This window comes from Seriola dumerili, unplaced genomic scaffold (genome assembly GCF_002260705.1).
Source record: "Seriola dumerili isolate Sdu_G_001 unplaced genomic scaffold, Sdu_1.0 BDQW01000138.1, whole genome shotgun sequence".
Lineage (NCBI taxonomy): Eukaryota > Metazoa > Chordata > Actinopteri > Carangiformes > Carangidae > Seriola > Seriola dumerili.
This window is the reverse complement of record NW_019174393.1, coordinates 19,925,263-19,952,230: the sequence shown is the minus strand read 5'-3', so window position 1 is coordinate 19,952,230 and position 26,968 is coordinate 19,925,263. Positions and strand designations below refer to the sequence as shown.

General features: G+C 42.5%; 1 protein-coding gene across 1 annotated transcript; it reads left to right on the top strand.

The window, feature by feature from the left end:
• Window positions 1–1,266: 1,266 nt before the first annotated feature.
• On the top strand, window positions 1,267–26,532 carry aldh1l2 (aldehyde dehydrogenase 1 family member L2). The gene is made up of 23 exons (XM_022749321.1): window positions 1,267–1,487; window positions 3,372–3,516; window positions 10,489–10,723; window positions 13,754–13,919; window positions 14,139–14,240; window positions 15,424–15,513; window positions 15,965–16,099; window positions 16,240–16,365; window positions 16,451–16,542; window positions 17,650–17,797; window positions 17,878–17,997; window positions 18,097–18,224; window positions 18,773–18,923; window positions 19,023–19,093; window positions 19,182–19,287; window positions 19,730–19,817; window positions 20,734–20,827; window positions 20,914–21,013; window positions 21,455–21,553; window positions 21,668–21,833; window positions 23,003–23,108; window positions 23,200–23,399; window positions 25,052–26,532. Exons 1-23 carry the CDS (start codon window positions 1,440–1,442, stop codon window positions 25,105–25,107), a joined length of 2,772 nt encoding a protein of 923 aa, XP_022605042.1. The 5' UTR covers window positions 1,267–1,439; the 3' UTR covers window positions 25,108–26,532.
• Window positions 26,533–26,968: the final 436 nt, after the last annotated feature.

Below are 26,968 nucleotides of genomic sequence, written 5' to 3'. Positions count from 1 at the left end.
TGCCAGATGTGTGTTTGATCAGAGCGTGCTGTGTGTGGGAGTCCAGGCAGGTGTACTGCAGGGGACATATCTTTGGGGGTTCACTGAAACTGGAGGAAAATGACTCAGACTTCAGTCTTTAAATCGGGCAGGACACTGTCCTCACTTGACCTAAACCCAGGTCAACCTCTGTATCACTGCAAAACAAAGAGTGATACACAACACTGCCAGCGTGCTAGGTACTCTGTGGTTAGATGTTGTGCAGTTTGTATGATACTGGTTGATGTATGCACCAGAACTTCAATCAAATGACAACCCTGCTGCCCACAGAGCCTCTGGTTATTGGCACAGAACTCATATAACACCTGTGTTCATTTATGAATCAAGGCATAATTAAAAAGTAAAGACAATGCACATCAGCAGAACTGAATTACAGTGGATCAAAGAGCCTTGAGACAGAATCATTTCTTTACAAATGCTGTTTAAATACAGTAATTACAGTAATCAAGTCGTCACTTTACAATGTTCATTTTCATACACAACATGAGAAAAAACATTTAAACTGCAGGGAATTATATGCTCAGACTTTTCTAATTATATAATCTAATGATCTAATCATAAGGGAGGGAAAGGTAGTTGAACACAAGGAAAACCATATTAAAATAAAACACATCCAAACAGTCATTTCAGGGGCAGACCATGAAAATTATAGTGTCGAGTTACTAACAAAATATAAATAAATAAATAATAATAGAATTTCAAAGAGCAAAAAGGTTGGAAAAGGGTTTTTCTATCTGTAAATTTCCACCAGGAGCATGATGGAAAATAATCTCAAAGGAATCTAGTCGTAGTCTTGCAAACAGTGACCTTGTCAGATTCCCAGCCTTTACTGAATCTTATAGTGTGAGACTAAAACCTGTGACATTATAAAGTAAATAAAGAATCGTCCATTCCATTACTTAGTATTCATGTAATAGGCTACATATACAAATGTTATTTAGAAGGAAATCTGCATGGGAGATAAAGAAAAAGAAAAACATTCAGTTATAACGATCATCAGATTAATCTGGATATATATTTTAACTGACTTTTTTATGTCAATTAATATTGTGATTCAATTTAATAAATGCTGTAAAGAGCTGTCAACATGGCCTTGAGACTTGAATGAATTCCCACGCGTGACCGCGCAGTCGTAGTGGGGATGATATGGAGCCGCGTGGACGCGCACGTACAGTGCCGGAGCGGCTCGACGTGCCTGCTACTGTCGGGTATAAGCTGGCTGTGGCGAGTCCAGACCACAGCTCTGCCTCTGACTCCCGGTCACACACACACTTACCCACTCATACACACATACACACACACGCGAGGGCAGGTGAGTGTGACCAGCAGCGCCGACAGATCCCGCAGCGTCTGGATCTGTTTTTATTCTGACTCGGTTTTTATACTCAAACATCGCCATCATGATGTGGACGGCGTGTCAAGCCTTACGGAGACTCTCCACCTCCTCCGTGAGTAACGTTGCGTTTCTTGCTTTGCTGCAGCAGAGAATGAACAGAGACTCTGACACTTCAATTGCATTGATAAAAGTCGCACTGGTAAACACAGAGGACGGAGCCGGTCGGCCCCGCCTGCGGATCACTGACTCAGTTCACGTCCAGGTCTTCATAAGTTACTGCTAACCAACCCAGTACGTGATGTAGTACAGTATCAGAGCCAGTGCCACGTTACCCCCTCCCTATGCTCGGACTGGACTGGCCTTTACTGTACAAGCTCTGCAAGAGTTGCATCAGCACAGGAGCCCCGCACTGTGGACCGCCAGCAGCTTAGTGCGGATCCTGCAGGAGCAATCTGCTCACTCACTCACTCATTCACTCACTCTTCATTCTCTGCTTTGCAACCAGATGCATGGGTCATTGATGTTGTAAGAGCTGTCTTACAGTAGGTAGCTGCTTTGGATGAATGTCTTTGAATGCATCATGAAGCACGTTGCAAACTGCAGTGTGAGCGACAGAGGGTGCCTCATGTGTTTGACAGGAGCACTCATGTTCTCCTCTGTGCAGGGGAAAGCTGAAACCTCCTTCTCTCACACGTGTGCTACTGCAGTCGGATGCACTTGAGCTTGTCACTCTGTGGGTGAGGGCTGGCTTGATTTATTGACTGAGTTTATCCTGTTACAGTCAGCCATGTGTATGGGTGTAAACATTCCAAGAAAACTACAGGAATTCAAAGAAGATGAAAACGAAAAAAAAGATTGAATCTGAAGATGACACATTCAGCTTTGTGGAAGTGTGAGGAATATTTTTTAGACCAAACGTCCAAGTCTGAATCAGTAATGAGAGTAGCTCCGGTGTCACTTTAAGTTTTGAATAAATACATTTTCAGTAATTATGGCAGTTTGTATTGGCAAGACAAATAACAAAAATGAAATGCTGGTTTGAATGTTTATGTTAAAGTGGCTCTATAAGTAATATGTGATATGAAGCCCGAGTCACAGTTTCTGTACGGGTTTTCATGGATCCCAACTTTTGATAGCGTTTGCCTCTTTCAGGCCCAGTTTTGTCCATATGCAGTGGTAAGGAACGACACCCTTGGCTGTTTACCAGTGGCAGTGCTACTGAGTTACATTGTGGGAAATGTAGGATCCAGTGTTTTTGGAGTCAGGATATCTCAACTTCTGCTGCTTTAAAGGAGCTATTTGTAAGTTTTGCTTTTGCTACATAGCTAACTTTAGCATTAGCAGCTGTTTATTTACCAATCTAGAAGTTAAGCATCAAACTTCATTCCTTTACTAAAGCTGTCTCCAGAGGTAGACAACTATCAGTTCTTTTCTTTAACTGAAGTGACCATGCTTACCAGCTAGCCAGGGGCCATATCAGCCCGTCTTGTCACTTTTTGATACCGAGGCACTGTATAGCCTCCAGGCTGCCCTGAAGACATAGCTGCTCAGAGGACATATTATAACCCTTTGTCTTGTAAATCCAACAATGGCTGAAGCTCTTGCCTGGACTGGTAAGTAAACAGCTACTAATGCTAACATTAGCAATGTAGCAATAGCAAAACTTACAAATAGCTCCTTTAATTTTCACTGTTGTTTTCCCCCCAGTTCTATGTTAGTGCAATCTAAAACTCCTGGAGTAGCCCTTTAAGAGTAGTGTTTTGAGGGCCCCTCTGGCTGCTGGGGCTAAAGACATTTAGCCCCAGCAGCCTTTGATTGTTTGCTGGTAAGACCGCCTCCTCTGGGCCAGTTGCATAACATCTACAGACCGTGCTGCAAACCACCTCCTGCTCAACAGTGTACTGTGTACATTATGACAACATGTGAATAGTCTGAGTGTAGATGAGTGTTTACAGTATTTACACTGAAACTAATGTGTGGTTTACTCTTGTTACAGCATTACTACCAGAATAAGCTGAAACTAGCTATAATTGGCCAGAGCCTGTTTGGACAGGAGGTGTACAGCAACCTGAGGAAACAGGGTCACAAAGTGGTGGGTGTGTTCACTGTCCCTGACAAGGACGGCAAGGCTGACCCCCTAGGTGAGTTAACTCTTCTTCCCTCTGTGTTTACCTTTTGGTCCCTTGGTTTTCTGCCTGGTTTGAGAGTGAGACTGTGCACCATCACTGTCTGGTCCTTCAGGTAGCTCTTATCACTGATGGATCACTGGTTGAACCGCTGTAAACATCATCACATCGTATTCTCAACTATCTGTACTCACATATACAGTATTTTGATATAGCAGAATTCACAGTAAAGCAGTTCTCATTGACACGTTTTTCTGTTGTCACGACAACAGAACATGTTTAAAACAGTGACTGAAACGTCGCCCTTTAAGACTACATGTAAACCAACGGTCACTTCCAAGCTTCTGCTAAAATCCTGATTTTATAACCATGACATCGTTTGACAACATCACCAAACACATCAGTTAAAGACAAAGACTGAGCTGTGATTTGAGCTGGATTTACTGTAACATGATCAGAGAGAGAAACAGAATGTCTTTCCTATTTTAGAAAAGTTTTCAGCTACTGTGCTTCATTAAAAGTGGGTGGGGCCTTTATTTCCCTCACCTGCAGAAGGTAGCAGGTCTTTATTTCTAACTGCCTCTGTTTGATATGTAGAATTGGTCAGAGTGGTATTTTAGTATGAAGCCTCGTTTTAAGTCACTCCTGTTTGTTATGTTAAAGTTACTGCAGTACGTGTTAATAAAAACTCAACACTTCCTATAACCATTTCAAATTAAGAGCCCTCTAGTGTTTCAGTGGGCAGGAACCATTTATGTCTTAACAGGGCTTTTATTACTGCGCTGTAGTAAATGTATTGTCTCATTCCTAGTTGCTGGTGTTTCTGTTGTTTACATGCTATTCAGATCTGCTAGCTTCTTTAGCAATTAGCTATGACTTCTGTTTCTCCCTCTCTCTCCTGCTCTCTCTACTTGGTGTGTCTTGTGTAGTTATTCCCCTGCTTCCTTTAGTAATAATGATACATGTGATGGAAGTAGTTTATTTGCTGTAATAAAGGCGAGGCTCAGTGTATTGGAAGTGCTCCTCTTCTTCCCTGCAGTTCCCAAGCAGCCGGGAAGCCAGAGCGGCTTAGTAGACTGCCCGTAACAAGAGGTGTAGCCCCTAAGCCCCCTGTCGGCATCCACACACAGTCCATCACATGGCGCTTGGCTGACAAATGGTGGAAATATGATCAATCAGTCAGTCAGTCAGTCAGTCAGTCAGGACTAGACCTGCTGTTGGCGTCCAGCTAATAAAGAGATACCCAGCCCTCATATTTGGTGTTGAGGTGTGAGGAAGAAAGTTCACTCCAGTCCTTAGTCCAAAGTTTGCTGTAGTTGTTTGAAGGGGCGGTGGTCAACTGTATGTAAATACAACTGTGATCAGTTGGTACAGGCATGGTGATTGGGCAGGATGCAGTTACAGTTGGGATCAAAAGAAAGTAGGAACAAAAGGTATTTGCAATTACAGACCTCACAGTGTGACACCAAGGGTCATCTTTACCAGGGGGCAGGGAGGGCCCCCAGACTAAATCAGTCAGCAAGGTAGGGGTATTTAAGACAGTGATGAAATTAACAAGATAAAGGAAGATGTTACTGAATGCAGACAGACCGGTGTCTCCACTACCCAACATGTGTGCTGTTCTTCCTCAGGTGGCTCAGTGTATTAACATTAACATGACAACTGTGAGTGAAAGAAACAGCATTCACTGTATTTCTCCTTTCATATCATTGGCCTCCTGTGACAGTGTCTTCATGGAAAACACTAAGCACTGCTCTCAGTTGGTTTCCTGTCATTAATAACTGCAGTTGCAGCATTGCGATGATGTGGTGATGATGTATTATAATCAGCACTGTTCAGAAAGTTGCTGCCAAAACTGCAGAAGAAGAGAAAACACCTGCAGTTTAACTCAAGGATATCAGCGTCTGTTTTGTCCCTACAGCAGATTTTTCATGGCTGTTCAAAGTGAACATTTGTTTTGCCTTCAAGCACATCCAGTTTCTTAAAGTTAAATTAATGTTATATCAGTGTAGTGTTTTCAGCAGCACATGTGGCTCTGGAGTTTGTGGGGAGGAGACTCATGAGGGACGGTGAAACAGTGCAGACAATGACTGACTGATACGAGATTTTCAATGGCTGATACTGATACTTAGAGAGGCTGATGGCTTAAATATAGCCCCAGCTCATGGGGAGTAGGAGTAGTGCTAAGCTAGTTTAGCTGGTTGAAGACTTGCTACTGTTACAATTCCCAACTAACATTATTCAGATTTTATCACTGAAACCCTGAGTCACACTAATTAAACAGATAGTAGACACAGACATTAAATATACTGAGCGAATATATTGAAAGCTGGGAGTTTTATTCTTACTGTCTTCTGTCCACATTTTGCACCATATTGAGCACTTTCTTTTTATATTGAGCGCTTCCTTTTGATTTATAATCAGCTGACTAGTAGCACAGATGTCATCCATAGTTGGACATCGGGACCACCAGGAGAAATCCATAAAGGTTTTACCGTCCCTGTCTGTCGCTTCACCTCTTTGTGTTTTCATTCCTGATTTATGTTGATTTTTTTTTTCAATTTCATTTGTGAAAAATCCACAAAGTGACATCTCCTAGTTTGTTACAGTTTATAATTGTCTTGTTTGCTTGAGCCAGTTGATCAGGATGAAACCACCTGTGCTTAATTTTGAACATGAAAAACCCTGAAAGGTTTTTTACCTGCTTTGCTTATCATTGGACTTTGTGAAACAACATAAAAATGCAGAAGATCAAATATTTTATATTAAAATATTGAGACAGAAAATGTCAGCTGTGCCGGCCTCTGATGATCCTGTGTCCTCACTCTGGGTCATCGGAGCCTGTGCTGTGGCTGAGGTAGATGTGTGTTGACTGGACAGTGCTCCTGGACAAAGGCCGGCCTTTATTCCGTGTTAGCTGCGGGATAGTGGCTCCATTGTGTGAGCAGGGAGAGGCCCTGTGTGGCCTGGAGATGCAGCTCTGAGGTGAAAAGTCTGCAATCAGACTGCACTCTTTGGTATGATGCAATCTTTCCAGGAATCATCTTTAGCGATCAGCCTCCTGACCTGTGCATGCCATCCTCCTCTCCAGCCACCGTTCAACTGTTTCTTCTGGTACTATTTTGTCATCAATATTTTCCCGCTGTGCCTGAGTCCATTTGAGTTAAAATTCTTAAATATTCAAAGGGCACATTGACTGTTGCAGTATGTTTGCACTCAGTGAAGATGGACTATAGACTTTAATAAAAACATTAAAGTTTGTTTTTAGGTTCCACCAAAATGAATTACTTTGTACTTAAACTGTTTAAAACTGATCAGAATAAAACCGTTTTGATATAAAACCAATATTTATAAAATATGAATGAAGTTCCTGTGTTTAAATGTACCTATGAGTTAGCACTGCCACTGCTGGTGCCCTGTGACCTCAGTGACATACTCTAGTATAGCAGGCTAGCTGTAGGACTGATCTGGAGACAGCTGGTTCATGTTTGTTACAGCTACAGCTGTGTGTGCAGGTAGAGCTGTTCAGCCTAGTTCTAACTGGAGTTACCGCTTATCTGACTCATGTTGAAGCGGCTGAGACGGCAACATGCAACTCCTGGTCTAAATGGCCCTGCAGAGATAACATTTTATTACCCGTGTGTTTGTCCACATGGTCATTTTTAAAACTTTCCATGTTGGTTGCATTTAAAGGACAAAAGTGACCAAGACACACTTCACAAGCTACAATACAGAGAAATTAAAGAAAGGACAGTCAGTATTTATGGATGGACTTTGTGTAACCTGTAACATGCATTTGGTAATTCAGGACTGACTGTCAAATGTCAAACACAGCTACACAAGTTTCAAAACAAACAAGCAGAAATTAAGTTTTAAGGTCCATATAGTATAAAGGTGATTGATTATAAAGCAGGTCTAGGTTCTATATTAATACTGTGAAAGTATCAAAGCCTCAGTCCACAGAGAAATGCACACAGCCTGTATTCAGACACTGAGCATTAAAACCAGCCGTCAGGACTTCTGGAACTTTGTGATGTCACAACAAAGCAGTCGGCCACTCAGACCGACCATCCAATCTTGCAAGATTTACCTGCTTACCTGATGGTCATCTCCACAGGATCAACTAAATGAACACAAGGCAAAATGGGAATACACAACCAGAATCTCCATTTTATAACATTAAGACTTTATCTCTGCATTAGTATTTGTTACTTATATAGAAAAAGTGACACCAAAAAGACTGTGATTAAGGTGTGAACCCTGGACTGTCTCACAAGATGTTTCCCATTCATTCTCTGTTCCTCTTTAGATACAGAATCATAGATCACAAGCTACATTCCAGTGTGGACTAGAAACCAGGATTTTCCTCTTTTCAAATATACATCTGGAATCATATAAAAATTAACTTGTATGTAACCTGTCTAATGGTTTGATCTAATTTAGATCAGTCCCAAAATTTCTGTCCTGTAGAATGGCCAAAATATAAAGTTTAAGGCTGTATCTACCATGTGACCAGACTGTCAGCATCCTACACACAAGGTAACAGGCATTAAACATCCACAGTGGTTATTACTATTATCAAAGGACTGCTGTATAATCCACATTTATTTATTATTAGTTAGTATTGTATTATGTTGAAGGTTTTGAATGATACTAATATAAAATCATGTTGTATTAATCCTCTGTCATTGACAGCACCATCAGGTTTAGAAATCATTCTATGTCGGTTTATGGGTCATGCTCAAAGGTGGATGTGTGATTTTTGAGTAAACAATTCAAAACTCCTATAGAAAATGACTCGTTTCTCCAGTTGAAACAAAGGGAGGCCACAGGTACAGCCCCTGAGATGTGCACCAGCCCACAGGGAAATAAAACCACTGGGATCGCTCTGCACATTGCTTTTTTGGCTTTTTGAAGTTTTGCACTTATTTTCCCTTCAGTTGTTTTTGTCCACATCTCTTGTTCTTTCTTGTGCATTTTCCTTCGTCTACAAGTATAATCTTTTATTTTAAAAGCCATGCCAATACCAACTGAATCAGAGGAGCAGACATAATGATAATAATAATAATACATTTTATTTAAAGGCGCCTTTCTTGGCACTCAAGGACACCGTACAGAGTTACACAAACTGAGATTAAAAACATTAAGAAGAAGCAACAATAAAAATGAAATATGAAAATAAAAACAATACAAAAGTGACAGAGCAATTGGCATCAGATGGAAAAGGCAGTTTTAAACAGATGTGTTTTGAGTTGTGATTTGAAATGGGGGAATGAATCGATATTTCTGAGTTGGGGTGGTAGTAGGTTCCAGAGACGGGGAGCAGAGCGGCTGAATGCTCTACTCCCCATGGTGGTGAGACGGGCGGAGGGGACAGACAGGTGTGTGGAGGAAGAGGATCTGAGGGAGCGGGAGGGAGTGGGAACATGGAGGAGGTCGGACAGATATGGGGGGGGCGAGGTTGTGGATGGCCTTAAATGTTAATAGAAGGACTTTGAAATGAATACGGAACTGAAGCGGTAGCCAGTGGAGCTGTTGGAGGACAGGAGTGATGTGGTGGATGGAGGGGGTACGAGTAATGATACGGGCAGAGGAGCAGACATGCCTCAGAATATTTTTTTAGTCAATCAGTTATCTAGCAAAAGTTAAATACTGTTATTAAAACTTAATTAGGCATCAACCCTCAAGAGAACAGGTAGACAACACAATCTGCCACAGACCTACAGAGAAATCAACAGAGGAGAAAGCCTACTGGCAGACTGCCAAGCTCTGAGCTGCTGAGAGAACTGGAGGAGCCAGTAACAAAATATACCTACATGTTGTCTCCAGGGAATCCATCCCGGGGTACGTCGTGGGTTCCGACCAGGAACATTTCCAGCCATGGTGCTGTGTTTGTGAAGACAGCCTCTGTTCTGATTGGACAAAAGTGAAAAGTGAACAGAAGTAATTCCAACCCATGCAGCAAACAGACATTACAAAAATTTGCACTCGACAATGACAATTCTTGACCTGCCTTACAAAATCCCAACATGACAGTTAAGGCCTGAGTTCATGAAGGTCTCAGGCTACATCCAGAATGCTACGTTTTAGTTTTAAAACTCATCTCTTCTGCTTACTCCTGATGTCCACATAACTCCAGAGCTTTCAGCCCCTAAAACTGAGACTTTCAGAATCTCTGCTGGACCCATTTTATTTTGAAAAAAATGGGGGTTTTATTTTATTTTGAAAACTCTGGGGTTGTGTTTTATTTTGTAAACTCTGGGGTTGTGTTTTATTTTAAAAACTCTGGGGTTGTGTTGTAGTCTGGACAGACAGAAACTGAGACCTTTGGAAACTATGATGTAGATACCCACGGCCTCCTCTGATTGGCTCTAAGCAGATTTGAGTACTAGTGGTGAATACAACATGATAATGAATTACAGTGTTACTGACCTTGTTGTTTTTACTGTTCCTCGTTTGTAGTATTTTGTGCAACTAATCAACTGCAGAGTAAACAATCTACTTCCTGTTTACACTGGCTCTTACATGCTCAGTGTACATCAGTGGTCATGTATATATGCGTTTTCAGGACATAGATTGTTTTAAAACAGTGTTTTAAAATGAAAACATGTTAGTGGATGTTGAGTGTTTTCCAAGTAGTACAAGGCTCATTATTATCAGAGTCGACCTCAAAAATCCAGTTATCTCTTCTAAGATACAAAATCAAATTACAAACTGGTGCAGTTGGGGTTAAGGTACTAACCAAGACCTGAAAATTCTGTGGTCCGCAACTGACTAGTGAAATTTGTAAAATTCCATTCCCATCTATCTCTCCTCCCTCGTTTTCTATCAAGTCTTTACTGTCCCTATCAAACAAAACATGATATAAATACAAGGTCTTGTTAAAAAAAAAAGTCAAATATGGAAGATGATTTGTAGGTTGCAGGTAACTGATGAAATGATGAACCTGTACTGATAACCTCTCCTCTTCTTCCTCTTCTTTGTCAGCGGTGGCAGCGGAGAAAGACGGGACACCAGTGTTTAAGTTTCCACGGTGGCGGGTCAAGGGGAAACCGATCCCAGAGGTGGTGGAGGCCTACAAGGCAGTGGGCGCTGAGCTCAATGTCATGCCCTTTTGCTCCCAGTTTATCCCCATGAACATCATCGACAACCCCAAGCACGGCTCCATTATCTACCACCCATCTATCCTGCCCCTGCACAGAGGAGCCTCGGCCATCAACTGGTGAGAGAGGGGAGGGGGGAGGGGGGAGGGAGGTGCTTAGTGGAGGAGGGTTCGCATGATGAGGGGTGAAAAACAAGTTTGAATGGTAGCTACGGATCTGACAACACATGGTCATACCATTCTAATATATACTGTTAACATGTAGCATATCATATCAGTACAGTTTAAACTGTGTGCTTTGGGTGGTGAGGAGGGAGAGTGATTTCAGTACAGATCTTATGACATCACACATTGGGCAGGTCCTGAGAAGCCAGCAGAGTAAATTCTATTTACTACATGACATGACATGACTTTCTATCTGATTTGGATTTCTCTATTGGTCATGTGACCTCAAGCACCTTAAAATGGTTTATTAAAAGTCTCAGAATGTGGTTTATGAAACATCACTTGTGTCTGGTTTTATAGACTAATGGGAGCAGGAGACAGGGTGTATCACGACATAATGTGGACAACATCTATTAAAACAGGATGTCTTTCACTCAGTGAATCATGACTAGATTGTGTTATTGTTATACCACATCAACCACATTATTACTATAAGGAGTCTGGTCTCAATTTGAAGAGTGCCTTGACAACTTCTGTTGTGATTTGGGTCTATACAAATAAAAATTGACTTGACTTGACACCCCCCATAATGCAGTACAATAGCATCTTTCCTTAGACCTGCCTACCGTCTAAATGTCCACTTCTTTCAAACCTCACACCATCATTTTGTGCTGCAGGCTTTGTGTTATATACTTTCAGTGTCTGACCAGGTCCAAATAACTCTGATGACATCATTATCGACTTGGCTTTGCTTATTGGTTTTCGGGTTTTGTTCGTTTGAGCTGGACTGATCATTCATTTAAGTCCCTTTTGTGTTCTAAACTCTACCTGCTGGTTCTCTGAGTCTCAGTGCGCTTCACAGCGGTTACAGTCTACAAACAAGTCTTACAAACAGGTTTTCTTATCAGTCCCCGTTGCTGGTCTCTGTTCTCCGCCCTGTCTATCTATCTGAAAGCAAAAGCTTCCGTTTGTTTTCAACTGTAAAAACAGCTTGTCCTGCTTCTTCTTCAGAGGTTTTGAACCCCTGCTGCGTTTGCCCCCATTAACACCACCTGTAGATCCAGCTGTTTGTCAGTGGATGCTTTAAAGCTGCTAGCTTTAGCTTTAGAGAGAATAGCTGGACATTGTATGATATACACTTCTTTTGTGTTTCCCAGAGTCAGATGAGAAGATCGAGTGCACTCTCTTCTCTTTCTGTTAACTATGAAAAATACAGTTTAATATAATTGTAACTATAACCAAAATTAGCACCTATGGGTTTTTTAAACCCACGTGCCTGACTCCTTTCATGCTGCCAGAGAAGTTTCCTTCCTGTTTACACAGACAGGACACAGACACACACCTACAGGGAGCAAAGCCATTACATGCAGTTATAGACACACACTCAAACACACAGATGCAGGGAAGAGAATATCCCCACAGATAGAGAGTGAGCTGCTAGCCACCATCCAGACAGCAAAATGAAACTGCTGGCCAACATATATGCCTGGGTCCTTGGCTCAAGTCTGGCCCATTTACTTCCACATCTGGGCAGATTCCAGCTGTTATCCTCCAGTATTTACTGACAACTGAAAGATTTTCTGTGTGTGCGCCAGAATTGGTCCAGATGTGAAAGTAGCATCTGACGATCATGGTGTATATGTGCCAGATTCAAGCCATGGAACCAGGTGTATACTGGGCCAGGTGAAAACAGCAGGTGGCCCAAGTATAGGCCAGATTTATTTTGCTATTATGCAGACTGTTAGACTGGATCCCTCTCATCCACAGCTTGGTGCTCCTCTATGTGAGATGCTTCAGTCGATGATTGTGTGTTTTTAAAACTTAGTTCTGCTACAGCTCACTCTCAGAGGAAAGTGAAGCAGCGGTGTTTGTGGTTTAATAGCACCATGCTGGACAGGTGACAGGAGCGTTTACAGTGTCTGTCTCTGAAAGACGTCACAGCAGGAAAAGGGGCGAAATTGTTTTTTATCCTATTTAAAAGGTGCTTTACTAATCACAATGTAATTACAATAGAGCTATGTCACACTGATAGTGTCATTTGCAGCTAACTATAATTTAATCATCAGACTAATATACTGTGTGCTAAAATGTCTTGCCATGGGCCTTAGAATAAATGCATGAATATATTTATGCCCCAGTCTAGGGGCCTAGGACACAACATGAACCGGCCCCATCTTCCCCAAGTCCCAAGTAGCCACAACAAAGATTAGGTGGAATATAAGGAAAATGATTTATTTACATAAATTTCTTATGAACATATATAACATCAAGATTGAGTTTAGGCTTCAGGGTGGACTAAGGCCAACATAATAAACATAATCTCCCTGTCTGGAAAACAAACAATTAACCTAACCTGAGGAAAACAAATCACAACCAACTTACCTCCCTAACTAAATAAACAGGAGAAAACCAGAGAAACAAAACTGGCAGCCCACCCTTACTACTCAAGTAAAACAATGAACTACACCAAAACGGAATTCTGCAACGAGGTGGCCAGTTGGGAGAAGAGGAGAATGAGGTCTCAGCCGGCGGCCATCTTGGCTCTTTATATACCACTGGATCGGGGATGCAACCAATTACCAATCAGGACGCAGAGCCCTCCCACCAATGACGGCACGGCTGCGGCACACACCTATTTGCATACAAATAAAAAAAACAGAACACAGGGCACACACACACATACACAACAGAGCACCCACAACAATATGACCGCGGTCATAACAATATACACAGTAGACAGGTTGTTTGTTTCAGTGTTATCAGCAGGGTGACTGCCTCAGTCTCTGCTCTTGTCACGTCTGTATCTGATCCTGCTCCGATTGGTCGGGTTTATGACCGACTTCACATCCTCTATCTGTTCTAAAAATAAATGTGTTATGGCACAGCTCTTACTTTGTGTGTGTGTGTGTGTGTGTGTGTGTGTGTGTGTGTGTGTGTGTGTGTGTGTGTGTGTGTGTGTGTGTGTGTGTGTGTGTGTGTCGCCAGGACCCTGATCCACGGCGATAAGAAAGCTGGCTTCACAGTGTTCTGGGCCGACGATGGCCTGGACACTGGACCGATTCTGCTGCAGAGGGAGTGCGCTGTCGAGCCCAACGACACCGTGGACGCACTCTACAACCGGTTCCTCTTCCCAGAGGGCATCAAGGCCATGGTAACCACAGGGGCTTTGATCACATGAGGATTATGGTCAGGAGCATATATTCATGTATTTCAAATAAAGACCTATATGTAATTCATGCTCTTCCCCAGTCTTTGCCTTCTCTATGAAAACTGTCTATATTAGACTTTCAGAAACTCCAGCTGTTGTTGCTCTATATCCAGCTGTTGCACCACCTGACTGACACGCCCTCTCTCACCTCTCCTGGTGCAGGTGGAGTCAGTGCAGCTCATCGCTGACGGAAAAGCTCCTCGAATTCCCCAGACAGAGGAAGGAGCCAGCTACGAAGGCATCCAGAAGAAGTCCAATGCCAAGGTCATTCCAGACGACAGATATTGTAGCATGTGATGTGAATATGGCTAGTTTGACTGGTTGCAGTGTTGTTTGGTTAGTAGGGCTGCCACGACTATTTTTCAATTTTATGATTGATACGATTAATCTATCGACTACTTTATTGATTAGTCGTTTAATCTAAATGATTCATTTTCCTCCAGAAAATCTAAATGATACTCTGGCATGATCAATAAGTCCAGATTCTGGGCAAAAGAAAGAAAGACAGGGAGGCAGAAAGCGAGACAAGGAAAAAGCTGGGACTCCTGGAGAATGAAGGTCCAGATCCAAAACATCTGGACTGAGGCAGCGACCGCCAGGACAGGGAGAGAGGTCCCAGGATGGCTGATGGTCCAGCACTGAGTGAGAAGAGAGGACAGGGAGGCTTTGATGCTTGTGTGCTGTTAGAGAGAAGAAGGGGTTTTCAGGAAGTTTACAGAAGGATGGCAGCTTCATTATTGGGCCCCATCTTATAGAAAATGTAGTTTTACTGTAGATGTTTTATTTGGTGTAACTGCTGTTTTAAAGAGTAACACGTAACTGCAGTATATTAAAGGGGCTATTTGTAAGTTTTTCTCTGCCAGTGAATGTGGTTTCTTGTCGGGAGCAGGTGATGGTGATTGTCTCCTGATAAGAGCTTCAGCTTGTGTTTACAAGACAAGAGGTTAGAATCCGTCCTCTGAGCAGCCACTTCTTCAAGGCTTTTTATTGTTGGTCAGTAAAAACAGGCTTCAGGTTTCTGAGTATTACAGAGTTCCAAACAGAGAGAAACACACAGAAAGTTTTCTGCTTCTTTAAGCAGTCAGACAGCCGCTCAGTTCACTTCCACCTTCATTCATGAACAGCATGGAAATTTACTGCTGGCTCAGCATGTTGCTCAGAGCCAAATATGTATTGAGGGGGTGAGTGACTGGTGTTTATCTTAGAGCAGAAAGAGTGAGGTGGGGCTGATGGTAGCTGCTCTCTGGTTTGTCACTTGCAGCCACGTTGCTGGCCGTGTGTCTATATGTGCTATTCTTAGTGCAGAGGATAATTTTCCACCAGCATGTTTCCACGTGTCGCAGCCAGCTGTTGGGCTTCCCTCTCATTCTCAGAAGTTTAGGTGAGCTGCTCAGAAAGTGGATCTGAGCTGTCAACATTTTGAGTCCAACTTCTTTCTGTCCCCCAGGTAAACCTGGCACAGCCAGCTGAGGCCATCCACAACTGGATCCGCGGCCATGACAAAGTCCCCGGAGCCTGGACTGTCATTGATGGTCAGGTGCGTTTCCTGGAACTCACAAGCAGAGAAAATACACACAGCAGCTGTCATGTCAGACTGATAGAGGTTTTTAAAGGTGGTAGTTTTGGGTTGAGGCTGATATTCAGCACCTTGAACATGGCATCAGCAGGTCCTGGAACATTCCTGAAAAAGTCTTGAAAATTAAAAATTCACAGTTGGGACTTAAAATATCTGAATTTCTGGAGTCTTAAATTTGTGTTGCTGTTTCTTGGTGTGCTATGAATAAATCCTTTTAATAGTCATTTATAAAAATATATCACTTTTTTTTCCATAGATGTGGCATTTGAAGGTCTTAAAACACCTTAACAGTCTCTTAAAAGTCTAATATCTAAGATAACAGCTAGTCTGCTGTCTTGCTAAAGTTTGACTGTGCATAAGAATGACAGTAGAGGAAGAAATTTTTAATGCTTCTCTGTGTGTTCCTCCTCAGTCTGTGACCCTGTATGGCTCATCCATGTTAGGGGGGGCGGTACCAGCAGGTCAGCCCCTGGAGATCGATGGGGTGTCCCAACCTGGCCTGGTCACCAAGAATGGGCTTGTCCTGCATGGGACTGATGGGAAAACTGTGAGTGTTGTACTACAGAACAAATATTCAGAGCAAACAATGAAGCAGAGTGTGTCAATACTTCGGTTGACTGTAGGTTAATTCAGTTGCCTCCTCTTGTCCTGTTGCTGCACTTCATCCACTCTGTGTTTGCTCCACAGCTGCTGGTGAAGAACCTACAGTTTGAAGATGGGAAGATGATCCCTGCTTCCAAATACTTCTCCTCTGGAGAAAGCGCCAGCGTGGAGCTGACGGACGATGAGAAGAAGATGGCGGAGGAGATCAGGGCAAGTTAACTTCTGGGTTAGCTGGTTCTCCTTCAGCTGGTTTTGAACTTCCAGTTTAAATGTCTTATGTTGTTTTTTATGACAGAACATCTGGAAGGGCATCCTCAGCAACGTCTCAGCCATTGAGGACACAACAGACTTCTTCAAGTCCGGAGCTGCCTCCATGGACGTGGTCAGGTGAGAGAGGTAGACGGTGCAGCGACTGGTCAGAAATGATTCACTTCTTATTTTAGACCACAACAAGTCTTCATTTGTATGTGGCAAGTGTGAAGTAAAGCCCAAATCACTGATCTGGAGTCAGTTTTTAGGCCTCATGTCTTTTCAATCATCTATGATCTTTATATTCTGACAATAACACTGATTTTCATTTTCATCAATAATACGCAATCTACATGTTACATCTGTACATCTTTGACACTTTGTGACCAGTATCCCTCCCCTGTCTCCCCTTGCCTTTAGTACAATAGCAAGAGGGCAACCGTTACTGTCTGTATGTCACCTATTCATTTTTTAGAATCCAAATGGCTACAACATTAGGGTGGAACCCAAATAGATCATAATATCCTCAGTATAACTGTAATAAAAACAGTAATTTGATTATTTTATGAACCCATTCTGAAAAGCATTTATCAAATTGGATGATTTTTAAATGAAATATTTGTAACCAAGTGTGAGACCTGGTTTTAATACAAGACTTTGGTACAAGAATAATGTCAGAAGTATTCAGACAAATCAAATCTTAAAGCTCCATATTTTCCTCTCTCCTCTGTGTTTTATTTGAATTGTTGGATGGTGGGTCCAGGTGGGCAGGACTTGGGGCATGGCTGAGAGTGGTGGCTGCTTTGTTGTGACATCACAAAGTCCTGACAGCTAGTTTTGAAGCTCAGTTTCTGAATACAGGCTGTGTGCATTTCTCTGTGGACTGAGCGCTTTGATACTTTCACAGTATTAATACAGAACCTAGACCTGCTTTATAATCAAACAGCACATGGACATTTATACAACCTTTATACTATATGGAGCTTTAAACACTGTCAGAGACTGGTTCACTTTAACATAAGTCCTGTAACAGTTCTTACCTCTGCCCTTGCTTTGCTTTATGACACTGAGTGGTCAAAACTTTTTACGGAACAACTAAGGAAGCCAGTAGCTTAGAGAAAAGACAACCAGGGATAATCTGTGTGAAACAACAAAAGATAAACCTTTGGATCCTGGAGAAGCTACTGTGTAGGTGCTGCTGTGCCACTGTAAGCATTGTTGAAGTGTTGGTGTGTTTGTGTCCAGGCTGGTGGAGGAGGTGAAGCAGAAATGTGCTGGTGTGCAGCTGCAGAACGAGGATGTGTACATGTCTGCCAGCTTCCAGGATTTCATCCAGATGTTCGTCCGAAAGCTGAGAGGAGAGGACCAGGAGGAGGAGCTGGTCATCGACTATGTGAGTCTGAGCACGAGCTGTTGTTGTGTCAGTGTGTCCTGCATATACATTGTATATGACACGTATTATATTATGTACAGGCAACCAAAGAAGTGAACAACATGACGTTGAAAATGCCGTACCAGTGCTTCATCAACGGCAAGTTTGAGGACGCAGAAAGTGGGAAGAGCTACGACACCATCAATCCTACTGACGGATCTGTGAGTCATCTCCATGTGCATGTACACACACGTCCAGAAATCTGAGGAAAAGCTCAGTGCACCTGTGGACTGTGTGTGACCTTCACCTCCTTCACCCAGGTGATCTGTAAGGTGTCCTATGCCTCAGTGGGGGACGTGGACCGGGCGGTGGCAGCTGCCAAAGAAGCTTATGATAACGGCCCCTGGGGCAGGATGAACCCAAGAGACAGAGGAAGTCTGCTTTACAAGTGAGTAGCTCCACCTAGAGGACTGAGCGGGGTTACATGAGCACCAATACTAGAACACAGAGGGAGATACTGGGTGAGGACAAAGTAACGGGTATGTGATGTTGTGAAAACACAGGAAGTTAGTTTTTGACGTCTGGCAGCTGATTTGGCCAAAATATACACATGGTCAACAGTAGCTGTGACACTTCTTCTCTGACTCATAACCAAGTCAAATCTGAACACACATTTTTTAGATTCAGTGTGACTTGCTCTCACACTGAATCATGTGTCATTATTTGTGATTGTGAATAAATGACCATAAATCCACTCAGCAATCATAGAGAGAACATGCTCCTCATACCTGCAGAACTTCATTCAGAATCCTCCTGATTTTAAGTTAAATTCAGTGTAAAAACAAAAACAGGATAAAATGAGGCTCAAGTTGTAGCTCACAGTGCAACTCAACTGTGTAAATGAATCCATGGCAACATCATTCTTCCTGATCTCTCCTTAGGGTTTATGCCACATTACTTTTTAAAGTCACCCTCACACTGACTCCCTCCCTCCAGGCTTGCAGACCTGATGGAGGAACACCAGGAAGAGCTGGCCACCATCGAGTCCATCGACTCAGGGGCTGTGTACACGCTGGCCCTCAAGACCCATGTAGGAATGTCCATCCAGACCTTCCGCTACTTCGCTGGCTGGTGTGACAAGATCCAGGTAGGTTCATGTTAAAGGTTAATGACAATGCTGTTTTTGGGTTGTATTATAACCATCAGTGATTATAATACTAGAGACACATGCTGTTGTTGGTTTCAGGGCAAGACAATCCCCATCAACCAGGCCAGGCCCAACCGCAACCTGACCTTCACTAAGAAAGAACCTCTGGGGTAATCCCTCCTACTCTTCCCACACGTTTATATTCAGTAGGTTCTGGGTTTTTACTGAATGTGACTGTGTGTGTTTTTTTTCTGACAGTGTGTGTGCCATTGTCATCCCGTGGAACTACCCTCTCATGATGTTGGCATGGAAGAGTGCTGCCTGCCTCGCAGCTGGAAACACACTCGTGCTTAAACCTGCGCAGGTGAGTCCATGTACAGTACACACACACACACACCACACACACAATAGATGCACTGCACAACGCTGGGTTCATATAGATGTAAACGGAGCGATGTTTAGTGGCAACACTTTAAAAGCTCCCTATAGTATGAAGGTAGATATCCATGTGTTGTTTGATTATAGATCAGGTCTAGCTTCTATATTAATACTGTGAAAGTATCAAAGCTCAGTCCACAGAGAAATGCACACAGCCTGTGTTCAGAAACTGAGCCTTAAAACCAGCCGTCAGTTCTGGAACTTTGTGATGTCACAACAAAGCAGTCACTGAGCGCCGCCCACCTGGACCCACCGTCCAACCTTACAGGATTTGATTTCTCTGAGTGTTTAATGATAAATTTGGATTTGTGTCACATACAGTCTCCTCCTCCTTTTAGTGTTTCATGTCCCTTTTCCGATATCTACAGGTCACTCCACTGACGGCACTGAAGTTTGCTGAGCTGTCAGTGAAAGCTGGCATTCCCAAAGGAGTCATCAACATTTTGCCAGGCTCAGGTGATGAACACAAATGCAGCATGTACATGTATTTTTTGTCCCAGATGTCATAAGGTTAGAGAAACATTAGAAACCGTAAGACGCAAGTGCAATGATAGTGCAAAGAAACTCAGACTGATCGGTGGTTCCCAACAATACAGTCTACTCACAGCTCCTCATGACAGGTTGCAAGTCTGTAAGTTATGAGTTCATTCAGTAAAAAAATGATTTTCCCTCGTCACTCTGTTTCATCTGAATCATCAGTCAGACCCACGGAGTCAGTGTGTTAGATGAAAAACACATTAGATAAAGGTCCAAATTCTGCAACACATAATGTTGCGTACACAAATCATCCCCCAACTCTCACAGTCTGTATTTACAACATGAACGTGAAGCGGACACAGGTCTATAGATTATAAAATACATATTTTAAAGAACGAGTCTGGTAATATTCAATTTTTTTCTCAACTTATCCCTTGAAGACCAAATCAACAGTGAATGTCTCCAACTAACAGGTTCTGTGAGTGTATCAGAACCTGATGTATATGATTCCTCTGAGCCACAGAGCTCCACTGTTTCCAGAAACTATTTTACACACACTAGTAAGTCACACACAGTGTTACACTGACATGTTTCTTCATCACCATGAAAACACACTGTTTATTTTGACTCAGTCCCACACACACCATCCTGCTGCCACAAATACTCACTAGAGTATCAGGATTTATCTGCCACTCAAAGTCGTCTCCAACAAATTCACCGTTTCCTCCTGTTTGTTTGATAAAAACTACAAATGAAACTATCTTTGTGAGGCGTTTTTTAAAGATTTGAAGTCAGGTGGATGTCGTTTAGTTTGTGGAGCTCTGTGCTCTCTGAGTGCCGCTCTCGTTTAGCTTGTGACCCTAACAACCCCTCCCAATCCCTCCATCTCCTCCAGGTGGTATGGTGGGACAGCGTCTGTCCGACCACCCAGACATCCGCAAGCTGGGCTTCACCGGCTCCACACCAATTGGCAAACAGATCATGAAGAGGTATGAGCCGACATACTCACTGCTCATTGGCTGAGACGACTGTCTCATGATATTTCACGCTCTTTCTCCGTGACTTCCTGTTGCAGCTGCGCGCTCAGTAACCTGAAGAAGGTTTCTCTGGAGCTGGGAGGGAAGTCACCGCTCATCATTTTCAGCGACTGTGACATGGACAAGGCTGTTCGCATGGTGAGAGCTCCACTCACAGAGAGACTGGGAGAGGGGGGGCTTATACTAAAGGGTCATTCATAAATTAGTCAGTTTAGAGAAAATTTGTCTCCAGCAGTGAATTATTTATTAAGCCAAGGTACCAAACATTTTGTTGTCACAGCTGTTTCTCTCTTTTACTGTATATGTAAACTGAATATTTTCACTATTTTCTGACATTTTACAAACGAATCTGTTAATCTACAGAGTAACTGACTTGCAGTGTAAAGCATCAGATTGTAATGAGACTGAAGACTATGGTGTCAGGGGTCTATGTAACATAGGTACACAACAAACATCCAGATCTATGATCACATGTACAGTTGTCTTTCAGTGAGACACAAACTGTGGATGAAATACCACACTGTTAATTCTGTGTGTGTGTGTGTGTGTGTGTGTGTCTGTGTGTGTGCTGCTCCACAGGGCATGAGCTCTGTGTATTTCAACAAAGGTGAGAACTGCATCGCTGCTGGGCGTCTGTTTGTGGAGGAGTCCATACATGATGAGTTCATTGGCCGAGTGGTGAGTGAGACACCACCCTCCTCTAGGAACGGTGGAGTACATCCTGTACAACATACTCCTACATCTGCCGTAATGCAAACATAAAGAGCTGTTTCTCCACCCTCTCCCTCTGAGGTGGAGGAGATCAAGAAGATGAAGATCGGAGACCCTCTTGACCGCTCCACAGACCACGGGCCTCAGAATCACAAAGCCCACCTGGACAAGCTGCTGGAGTACTGTGACGTGGGGGTGAAGGAGGGGGCCACGCTGGTGTACGGGGGCAGACAGGTGGACAGGCCAGGTAGAGCACACGCCGAGCCACTGGAGCCATTTACACACGTCATACATGTGGAGTTAGACTGTGTGTGTGTGTGTGTGTGTGTAGCAGCAGTGTGTACAGTGACATTATAGAGCAGCACCAATGATCTTTTAAATCACACAGTTTACAGACAGGTGTTACTTTCAAGCCTGTTTCTTCTCTCTTTGACCAGTTTCTACAGATTGTGTTTGTATCATTGTTTGTCATGTGTGTTGTTGCTTTATCTACAAAATACGATTTAGTGTGTTTTTAGGAAGCTGCTGCAGCTACTGTAACTATTAGCTTTGCAATCTACAGCATGCATAAATTATTTACATATATTTGAAGGTTTTTTTCTTGGTGTTTGGTTTATAGCTTCTAAAAATGGACAAAATATTAATTCAGAACTCCACAGTGTGATGGTGTCAGGAGGGTAGACAGTACTGTCTGTTAAATACCATCTCTCACTCCCACTGCTCCCTTTCCTCCATCTCCCATCTTCTCTTCTTCTTTCCTTAGTCCTGTGTGAGGGCCCCTGCTGCTCGTTAGCTGGAACTGTTGACATTAGAATCACTTACTCCACATTTAAACTCACTGTGAAGTAATTATTATTATTTCTTGTTGCAGATATCACAACCCCCTCACACGTGGAAATATGTTCATGTTTGGAAATAGTCGCTGCGTTTTCTCTAACCAGAAATTGAAGCCAGTTGTGCACCACCAGACTGTAGTCACCTGTTGTTTACAGTTAAAATGTAAAAGAAAAGGCGGCTGTATGATATGACCAATGTACTAGAAGGCATTCACCTCATCAAGAAGTCAAAGAACAACATTCAGTGGATGAGCTGTTGTCTGTTGATACATACATGTTATTTTAGTATCAGTAATGTTTTTTATGTACGTGAACTAAACTTCTTGTAATTTAAAAACAATGCCAATCTGGGGTTTCAGGGATTATGCACATAAATCCATGCGTCTCAATGTGGCGCTAAATTGAGTCACGTTAACTGACATCATTAGATTATATCTGGATTGTACCTAACTCATTTCCTGTGGATTGACTTGTCTATTTCTTATTTCAGCATTGGACACAGAGGAGCAGCTGAGGCCTCGTAAAAGCTTTAGCATCACTGTTATCATCAGCTAACATCTTTGTGGTCATTTTCCCTCAGGTTACTTCATGGAGCCCACTGTGTTCACTGACGTGGAGGACCACATGTTCATCGCCAAAGAGGAGTCCTTTGGCCCCGTCATGGTGGTGTCCAAATTCAAAAACGGGTAGGTCACCGAAGAGAGCATCTTGCTGCGGTGCTGTGCTACAGTCTGAGTCACTGACTGTGTCCTCTTGTCTTCTTCGACCAAACCACAGCGACGTGGACGGCGTGCTGCAGAGAGCCAACGACACCGAGTATGGCCTGGCCTCCGGCGTGTTCACCCACGACATCAACAAGGCCATGTACGTGAGCGAGCGACTGGAGGCGGGAACAGTATTCGTCAACACTTACAACAAGACCGACGTGGCTTCACCTTTCGGAGGCTTCAAGCAGTCAGGCTTCGGCAAAGACCTCGGTGAGTAGTAGAGGTAGAAAGAGAGAGAGAGAGAAACTGTACTCAAGTACAAGTACTGTTACTCAAGTACAAGTAAAATGACTTGTTCTGAGATACAAGTACAAAGTACGTCAGATAAAATGTCTCTGAGTAAACTTTACTTCATTACATTTTTGAAAAGGGGAAGTGGAGGGGTAAAACATGTTGATAACAATCAAACTATTGAATTAAAGAACACCTTTAATTCCAATCACTTTGCAGCTCGTCAATACAACTGATAAATACACTCAGATGGCAAAACCTAGATGAAACTGATGCAGTCTGATGCAGGAGTCCTGCAATTTTAACATTGGTGGTAGAGGTGTTTCTGTTATTTAGCCTTCCTTTTATGAATGGGACGAAATAGTAGAAACACCAGGACACAGCAGGAGTCCATAGACTTAGTGTGTTTAATATTGCTACCTAGTCTGTAGCTTCTGCCTCTAGGGGTCTCTCAATCAAAACAATAATAAAAGACAACATTGGGTGACGTCATGAAATAGTGTGGGATCATGGGAGTTGTTGTCTTCACCACCATTACCGTAAGCTCCTCCAGGTTTGGATTCCTTCAGTGTCAGAGGTTCAGGAAATCAAACAGACCCGGTGATTCTAACCATTAAAAACACTGAATAAAGTAGTTTCACATTTAAAGTCAGAGTGTCAGTGTCGCTGTATGGAGGACAGAGACTCAGGGAAGAGCTGGAGCTGAGATTGATGCTAACCTCTGTTTAGATTGTTTCTCTGATAACTTATGAAACAGACGTTCAGCAGGTTTTTACCAGCGGCAGAATTATCCACAGAGGTGTCCTCCTCTCCATAACAAACACACCAGGGGATTAAAACCAGTAGAAACACCTATAAAGCAGTTTCACTTTAAAAACTTTAAAAAGGCTCTTCAGTGACACAGGACAGGACGTCTCCAGCAGCTGGGAGCTGAGCTGTCTAACATTTCCTCAGCTTGTTTCACTGATAACTTCAGATCCAGCTTCCGTCACACAAACACAACACTGACACATGATCATCGAGGATATGATGTCATTGACAGGCGACCAATGAAACGTTCCCAAGATTAAAATCACAGATTTCTCTGGTTTGAGAATTGATGGAAACATTTACGATAGTGTAAGAACACAACTCAACAACATATAGAACATAGGTCTAGTTGTTTTTACACATTTTATTGTGGAAAAGTTACAGATTAGAACTTTAAGCTACACAGACAAAACGCTGAGTTGCTAGACAGCGTAGTAGTTGTTGATGCTGTTGTTGCTGATCCAAACAGCAGCAGCTTCCGTGCTGCAGCTGCTGATTCAACTCTTTTCATCTGTTGCGTTCTCACACACTGAATCATGAATCATAACTCCATCATGTGACTTTTGTTTTTACTCTATAATGATTTCCTCTTTAAATGTAGCGAAGTGAAATACTTTAGTTAAGAAATACTCAAACACGGGTAAAGCTTCTGATTTTTTAAAATCAATAATAAGTACAAGTACACAAAAAAAAAGACTTTGTTACAGTAACGAGAGTAAATGTAGCTCATTACCTCCACGCCTGGTGAGTCGTGACAGGGTCAACAAGCTCTGAGCGTTATAGTTTGACTGACACACGTTTGTGCTCTGTCTCATCCACAGGAGAGGATGCTCTCTTGGAATACCTCAAGACCAAAGCAGTGACTGTGGAGTACTGAGACCCAGACGCTCCCAATGAACTCTGACTCACATCTGAGCAGAAAGGGACTCATCGGTGTGCTTCGCTCAGACATCCGGCTTCTCTCAGCGTTGCTTCTGGACAGTGTGTGTGAATGTGTGTGTGTGTGTGTGTGTGTGTACTGTATGAATGATAGGAGATATGTGGGCCACAGTTTGGACAATGTGCCTGTGTTTTCTTGGCTGTCTGCGTGAAATTCACATCATGGACAAGGGACGTGTGGTTTTTACCCGCCTGGATATTTACCTTAGCTGGACACTGCTTCACCTGACGGGAGCCGAGCTGCTCCTGACTCTGCTGTCAAGGTTTTGGGTTCCGTAAAAGTGTGTTTTGTGTCAAAACACACTCTCAAAACTCCACCAATCATAAAAGAATTCTTTACCATAAGTGAAAATCAGATGAAGTCAATCCTCTCTGTCACCTGTGATGCTTCACCATTCCTTTAATATCTCTGTGGTTCCTCTTCAGGCTGTTGTGTTCTGTAGCAGAAAACAGGCAGTTATTAGTTCACACACTGATGAGTACATGATTGCATCAATGTGAAGGGTGTGTGTGGAAGCTTTTAGGTTAAGTGTTGGAGCGTTAAGTGACCACACAGGACATCTACTACAACTACATTGGACAGAATTGATCATCCATGATGGGAAAACAAGGTTCAGGTTACAACTGAATCCATAACAAAGTAATTTAGCTCAAGGTCAACTTACTGGCTTTTTTTCTAAGCTTTCAACCTGGTCATTGCTAGATGTTTTCAAGTGTTTATGAAAAAGCCAGGAAGTAGATCTTGAATCAAGAGTAACTTACCACCAGGTTGAAAAGCAGTGTTTTAATGCACCTGTAAGCAGTGATGTAGGCAGTGATGTCACTGTGTACTGACACACCTGCGAGAACACCTCAGCATTACTGTAGCGAGGGTAGAAGTTAAAACACCGGAGGTCAGCAATCAATGCATCTGTACAGTTGTAAAGCACTAACAGTATTTATTGGTCACTACATGAAGCTACGTGGAGCCTTTAGTATTTTATCTCCATCATCACACACTGGTTGTTTACATCATGTCTCCTCCCACATCCTCACTTTAGACCTTCTCTCTCTTCCATTCGTCAAATTTGACTTTTTTGTAAATTTTTTTAACTAAAGGGGAAAAAATATCTGATCTGATATATTTTTTCACATTGTATTTGTCATGCAGAGGAAGACTATATGTTATAACACTACATTATTTTCTCTGAAGACCAGCTAGATGTTTCTATGCATCACTAATGTGAAGAAGTTGTGAAATTAGTTTTCTATTTGTCCCACATTGTCAGTGAAGGCAGCAAGGGCTACAAGAGCAAGTGTTTTCTTTCTCATGAAAAGGTGAGAGCTGTCCCCTCAATAAAGTCTGTCTTCAGCCAGTGATGCCTCACAGTGGTGAATAAAGTTCAGTTTGAATTTTACTGTGTAATGCTGCTGTTCGGTGGAAAATATGTCAACATGCTGGGATGAAACAGTGATACTGCTTTTCCCAGATCTGCTGCTCTTATTATAATTATAAATAATAGTATAGGGGGAGACATATTCAGTGTGTTATCTGAAGTGCATCAACAGTAGATAATATTAATATTATTATTATTGTAATACAAATACTTTTGATGTCAATGGGTTTTTCCTTTTGAATACCAAAAACACAAGAGCAACAGTTTGAGGATTAAACAGTGTTTATCTGATTTGACACCTGCTATCATTAGCATGTCAGGCTTACAATGCTTGTATACAAGGTAGTCACTTCCAAGAATTGTTGAGAAGGTTACTTTTGAAATGTAATAGGTTACAGATTCTTATTACCCTGTTAAAATTAA